Source organism: Bufo gargarizans, chromosome 10 (genome assembly GCF_014858855.1).
Source record: "Bufo gargarizans isolate SCDJY-AF-19 chromosome 10, ASM1485885v1, whole genome shotgun sequence".
Classification (NCBI taxonomy): domain Eukaryota; kingdom Metazoa; phylum Chordata; class Amphibia; order Anura; family Bufonidae; genus Bufo; species Bufo gargarizans.
The window spans coordinates 111,686,719-111,692,718 of NC_058089.1; the positions used below are offsets into that span (position 1 = coordinate 111,686,719).

General features: G+C 49.5%; 1 protein-coding gene across 2 annotated transcripts in view; it reads right to left on the reverse strand.

Moving 5' to 3' along the window:
* The window catches only part of FANCA (FA complementation group A), a 42,929-nt gene extending 37,553 nt beyond the window's left edge, over window positions 1-5,376 (reverse strand). For both annotated transcript variants that reach the window (XM_044270020.1, XM_044270021.1), the window contains exons 1-2: window positions 5,284-5,376; window positions 2,002-2,114 (exon numbers count right to left, since the gene is read on the reverse strand). In XM_044270020.1, coding sequence (XP_044125955.1) covers window positions 2,002-2,114; window positions 5,284-5,347 — 177 coding nt within the window. In that variant the 5' untranslated portion in view covers window positions 5,348-5,376. The remainder of the gene's footprint in view (window positions 1-2,001; window positions 2,115-5,283) is intronic.
* Between the last annotated feature and the right edge of the window lie 624 nt (window positions 5,377-6,000).

The window sequence follows — 6,000 nt, forward strand, 5'->3', positions numbered from 1 at the left end:
TGACAGGTATATTTTACTCAGGGCCTTCCTCCTGTTTTCTGGTGTAATTTGGCCCATTTTCTTGCACTCTAATTTCTGGAGAAATGCAAATTAATGGACAAAAGCAAACCAGCTAAAGGCCCCCATGCACATTAGTGTATTGTCTTCTGAATCTGCCAAGAACGGTGGGTTTGGCGAACAGTCTAATCATTTGTGTATGGGGAGCTCCTAACTCTCCCCCACGGATGATGTTGAGGAAGAGGAGGATCCGGCAAAGTGAATCATTTCGACCCATCCTTTTGCTTCCCAGGAGATAACCCGTCACCAGGTATCAGGCTGCGGCCTTCTCCTCTCTCCCCATTGACCCCACACACACTCTCGGCCGAACATGCATGTGTATGGGGGAGTCAGGAGAGAAATCTGTCAGACGAAAGATGGCCAGCTTTAAGGTTGGCGTTTGAAAGTCTAACGTCGCAAGATGCGACAAATCTATCGCACGGTGTGCACCACTGTGACAGACTGGCAGATTTTGTAATTCTGATCTAAGTTTGGGTTAATGGGTCTGGTAAGCGTTTGCCTATGTAGAGCTTTGTTAAAGGGCACCTCTGCCTAAAATAAAACCATCTGTAGAGTCCTGAACACCTGATTGGTCTTGTTATACAGCGATATTAGAGAAACAGATTTATCTGGGAATAACTACAGTAGATTGGCCATTAGTGTCTAAAAAGCTGGAGAACAGCCGCTGTACTGGCGGCCATATTGGTAATTTTCAATAGCCTGACATACGTGAACAAATTAAGAGAATTAAAAGGGATTATCCAGGAGTGTATAGGATAGGTCATCATTCATATCGGCGGGGGACCAAGTCCTGGCCCCCCCACTGGTCAGCTGCGCTCACCTGAGCTCTGGAGCCTACCACGCACAGCGCTGTCCATTGTATAGTGGTTGTGTTTGGTATCACAGCTCAGGCACGTTCACTTCAATGGAGCTGAGCTGTGCCTTCGCCATATGACTGATGAACGTGACGTCACATGGCCTAGCAAAGGTCCGCGGCGCTCACGGAGCACCGACCTCCTCTAACAGCTGATCAGTGGGGTCCCGGGTGTCGGACCCCCACCGATCTGATATTGATGAAGTCATCAATATTAATTACCGGATAAACCCTTTAGAGGAACATTCCAAAAAATACTGATAAACTGCCCATGAGAATTCAAGGAGCTGCAATGACAGAATCCCTGTGATGTCGCTCTGGAGGATCTGTCCTGAATTACACAGCCCGCACCTTCATTTAAATGGACACTGTGTAATGCTTCCTTTCTCCTGGGGTGGCGCTGCAGGGAAATTGAACTCTTACTGCCAAGTTTCCCTGCAGATTACAGCTGAGAGTCCCAGCAGGAAGACACTTTATGGTTAGCTTCTAATGAGGAGGAACTGTCCAGAGCAGAGAACCCCTTTAACAATCTTTAATATCCCTTTCCACATCTCTGTAGCCTGGTGACCGATCCTAGAATCCCTGTACCCCCTGCAAAGTAGTATTGTTTCACTCACGACTAATTCCTTTTTAAGGGGCTGTCCTGGCCTCAAATATGGATGACCTGTCCTCAAGATAGGCCACCGATATCTGATCGGTGGGGGTCCGACTCCTTGCACCCTCAGAGATTAGCTGTTTGAAGACATGCGGTGCTGGACGAGTGCTGCAGCTTCTTCATGGTCTCCAGTCCATCAGTCACGTAGCCTTTCTGCAGCTCGTCCTCATTCACGTGAATAGAATTAAGCTGCAGTACCAAGCACAGCCACTATACAATGAATGGCGCTGTGCTTGGTATACATGGCCCATAAAACAGCTGACTGGTAGGGGGTGCAGTAAATCGGACCCCCACCGATCTGATATTGAAGATCTATCCTGTGGACAGGTCGTCAATATTTGATTCTCAGACAACTATTTTCACCGTATCATCCACGTGATGAAACTGGAAACCAGCAACCATGACTTGGAAACTGGAAGCCGCCCCCATTTCTTACCTCTAACAGAAACTGACTGACGTCCTGGCGACAGCTCAGCAGACGCAGGGCGGCCTCCTGCAGGCTTTTATTGCTGGATTCAGCTTTCCTGCCAGAATTCTTCGGCCTGTTAGCTGAAAACGATATATTTATGTGTAGAGATCGATGAGATTGCAGGTAACGAGAAGCCGATACGCCCTGGGTGTCCCCTGACTATATACTCTGGGAATACAACAGACTGGATTATCTGCACTCATCATGGCCGAACTGCCTGCCGGAATCCTCTGCCGCAAGTGTGAAAGTACCGTAACACTGTTTGAGTATAGGACACACCCCCAAAAACGCATTAATTTCATTCGGCAGCATTCTAAGGCCGCGAAAACGGCGGGTCGGCAATCCACAGCCGCGTGCATCACGGATGCGGACCCATTCACTTGAATGGGTCCGCAATTCCGGAGATGCAGAACGGAGTCACAGAACGGAACACCAGAAGCACTATGGAGTGCTTCCATGGTGTTTCTTTCCGTTGTTCCGCACCGGAAATAAATATGACAAGTCATATTTTTTTGGCGGTGTGGAGAGACCACGGACCCATTCAAGGTGAATGGGTCCGGCCCGCTGCACGGATGTTGCCCGTGCATTGGGGACCGCAATTGCGGTCCCCAATGCACGGAACAACCACACACCGGCCGTGTGCATGCAGCCTAAAGGGGTCTTTTTCACACAGTAACCAGGAGCAGGACTGACCAGAGACCACACAGATTCCTGTATGGCCTCGTTCACAAATGCCGACTGTCGCCCAGACCAAAAACACTGCATGCAGCGGTATTTGTCCCGCCTAAACCCGAAAGCAGACGGATCCCATTATAGTCAATAGGGATCCGGCGGTGTTCTGTTGAATCAGGCAATACCAGATCCAGTAAACACCGGCAGGCTGCTCTCTGCCAGAACCGTCCACCGGAGATGTGACCGGGGCCTTACATTCAGTAGAGAACATAAGAATAAGGCCTCATGCACACAAATGTATTTTCTTTCCGTGTCCGTTCCGTTTTTTTTTTTCGGAACATATGCGGAACCATTCACTTCAATGGGTCTGAAAAAAAAATGGAAGTTACTCCGTGTGCATTCCGTTTCCGTATGTCCGAATTCCCGTTCCGCAAAACAAAATAGAACATGTCCTATTATTGTCCGCATTACGGACAAGGACAGGACTGTTCTATTAGGGACCAGCTGTTCTGTTCTGCAAAATACGGAATGCACACGGACACCATCTGTATTTTTTGCTGACTGCAAAATACATACAGTCGTGTGCATGAGGCCCCAAGACGGTAACATCAGGAGGGGCAATTAATTGTACAATAGGGCTATGGACACAGAGCCTTTCACTGCACAATCAAAGACCGCAGTTCCGGGCCGCGTGAGTGTGGTCATGTAGCCATCTGCAAATTGCCAGCAGGTTGGGATTTCTGGTGACCTGCGTGTCGCAGAAAGCTGAAGGACGCAACGCGACCACATATTTGGCTGCACAGCCGTAGTCCCATCTAGCGCGAGCTTAAAGGAGGGTTATGTACTGTGAGCAAAGCTGAACCGCCGCAGTCAATAGATGGCAGCGTTCACATGGATTCTGGGCTCTCACTGTTTTCAAAATCCCTGTTTGCTGTCAGTCAATGACAACATCCTTGTTTACAACTAGAAGCGGAAAACTGTCCTGATCATGTCTAACTGTCGAGATCCCGCTTGTCTTGTCATCTCTACCTTTCTGTTGTGTCACAGGAGCAGAAAACCGAGCCAGATCCATCGCTCAACTGGTCCCATTAACTTAAAGAAGTTTTCCGAGACTTATATACTGATGGCCTATCCTCCGGATAGGTAATAAGTGTCTGATCAGTGGGGGTCCGACACCCAGGACCCCCGCCGATCAGCTGTTTGAGAAGGCACCGACGCTCGCAGTAGCACCGCGGCCTTCTCTCTGCTTTTCCTAGGCCAGTGATGACACGTTCATCGGTCATCACGTGGCCTAGGCGCAACTCAGCCCCATAGAAGTGAATAGGTCTGAGCTGCAATACCAGGCACAGCCACTATACGATGTACGGCGCTGTGCTGGGTGAGCAGCGAGAAGGCCACGGTGCTACTGCCTTCCCAAACAGCTGATCGGAAGGGGTCCCAGGAGTCGCACCCCCACTAATCAGATAATCATGACCTATCCAGAAAACCCCCTTTAAAATGAGGTCTGTGGCTGTCACACATCCTCCAGTGAAACATGACGGAATCTGCATCGCAGTGTGAACTCGGACTGACATCGGCGAGAGGGAGTGTTAAATGTATGAGCACTCTCATGGCGCCGTCCCTTCTCCCGACATGTAACTACTTGCACTTCCCATGTAATAACAATTCTGGGACATCTATTCTTCTAACTCTACCACGTGGCATTCCCCTACTACTCCTACTAGAAGTTATAAACAAATTGGCAGCAGTTTACAATAAAGGTCCAAGATGGGTGTTACCTGCTGAGGGTGTGTCCCTGCACAGCCCAACACTGGCAGCACTGATTGGACGGTGTCAGACTGTGCAGGGACACACCCCCAACTTGTAGCACCCAGCTGGACCTTCATTGCAAACTGCTAGCAATTCATTCATAATCTTCTCGCAGGAATAATAGAGGAATGGCACAACAAGGATAGATTCCCCAGGATTGTGATTACATGGGGGATGCAACTAGTTACTAAAACAGACATGTCAGGAGAGGGGCGAGCTCCGCCACGTAGCAGCATATCACGTCGGCTCCGTTTTCTGAACGCTTGTTTACGGCGGACAGGTCTTTGCAGGTAAACCGCACGCCAGCGCGGTATTCTGCGGCATCCTGGCTGTACCACGAGCGGCACGACTCTGCAGCCTCAGGGTGTATACAAGTCTCTGTTCACACGACTGCGCACATTCTGCATCTACCCGGATAAAACCCAGCTGACAACTGTGTAATCCCAGGTTAGCAAGCTTCGGCACGCCAGGTGGTGTAAAACTACAACTCCCAACATGCACGCTTACTTGTCTGTGCATGTAACTCCCTTATAAGGGAGGATCGTGGGAGTTGTAGTCTCAGAACAGCTGGGGTGCAGGGTGTTGCTGGTCCCTGAAGTATAGCAATAGCTAAACAGACAATTACTGATAGACAGCACCACCCCAGCATGCACTGCAACTATTGCAAAAACTACAACTCCTAGTATGAAACTGTCAGAGCATGCTGGGAGTTATATGTTTGCGACAGGTGGGAAATCATTGCGAGTCTCAGACTTCAGCCAGTTATACCGAGCAGCTCTGCCAGGCTCCTCCTGGACCGGCCCGAAGTGTAGCCGGACACGGCGGACATCATTCCCGGCAAAACACATGGAAATCCGAGAACTTCCGCCACACTCTAGAGTCAGAACCCGCGCCCTCATCCTATTGGCTGGCCCTACTGTACGTTCTTTGTGATTGGAGGAACGTCATGACGCACTCAAGGGACGCAGGGAGACCTTTGGCGGCCATGTTGGTGCAGGCTGAAAACCGATATCATGTAAATGCTGGAACAGGACATACATGCAGCATTCACCAATGTCTCACTGTGGTGAATTCAGGCTGCAGCAGTAAAGGAGAGGGTGACCCCCAAATCACAAAAAGTAGCAACATTTTGATATGTCTCTGGTTTTCAGATACCTGTAGTGACCCCATAATAGGGCCACAGGGTTACAACCGTTACCGTAACATAGTGTCACATTCATGGCTTTCCAAAAATGAGCCACATAGTAACAGAAGCAACAACAGTCCCACAAAAATGCAGCTGGGGAGTATGAACATTCCTGTAATACAGCCACCAGCTGTGCCGCCATATAGTGACAGACTTACCATAACATAGCCGGCTACTCTGCCTCAGTAATAAAGCCAGCTGTGCCGCCATATAGTGACAGACTTACCATAACATAGCCGGCTACTCTGCCTCAGTAATAAAGCCAGCTGTGCCGCCATATAGTGACAGACTTACCATAA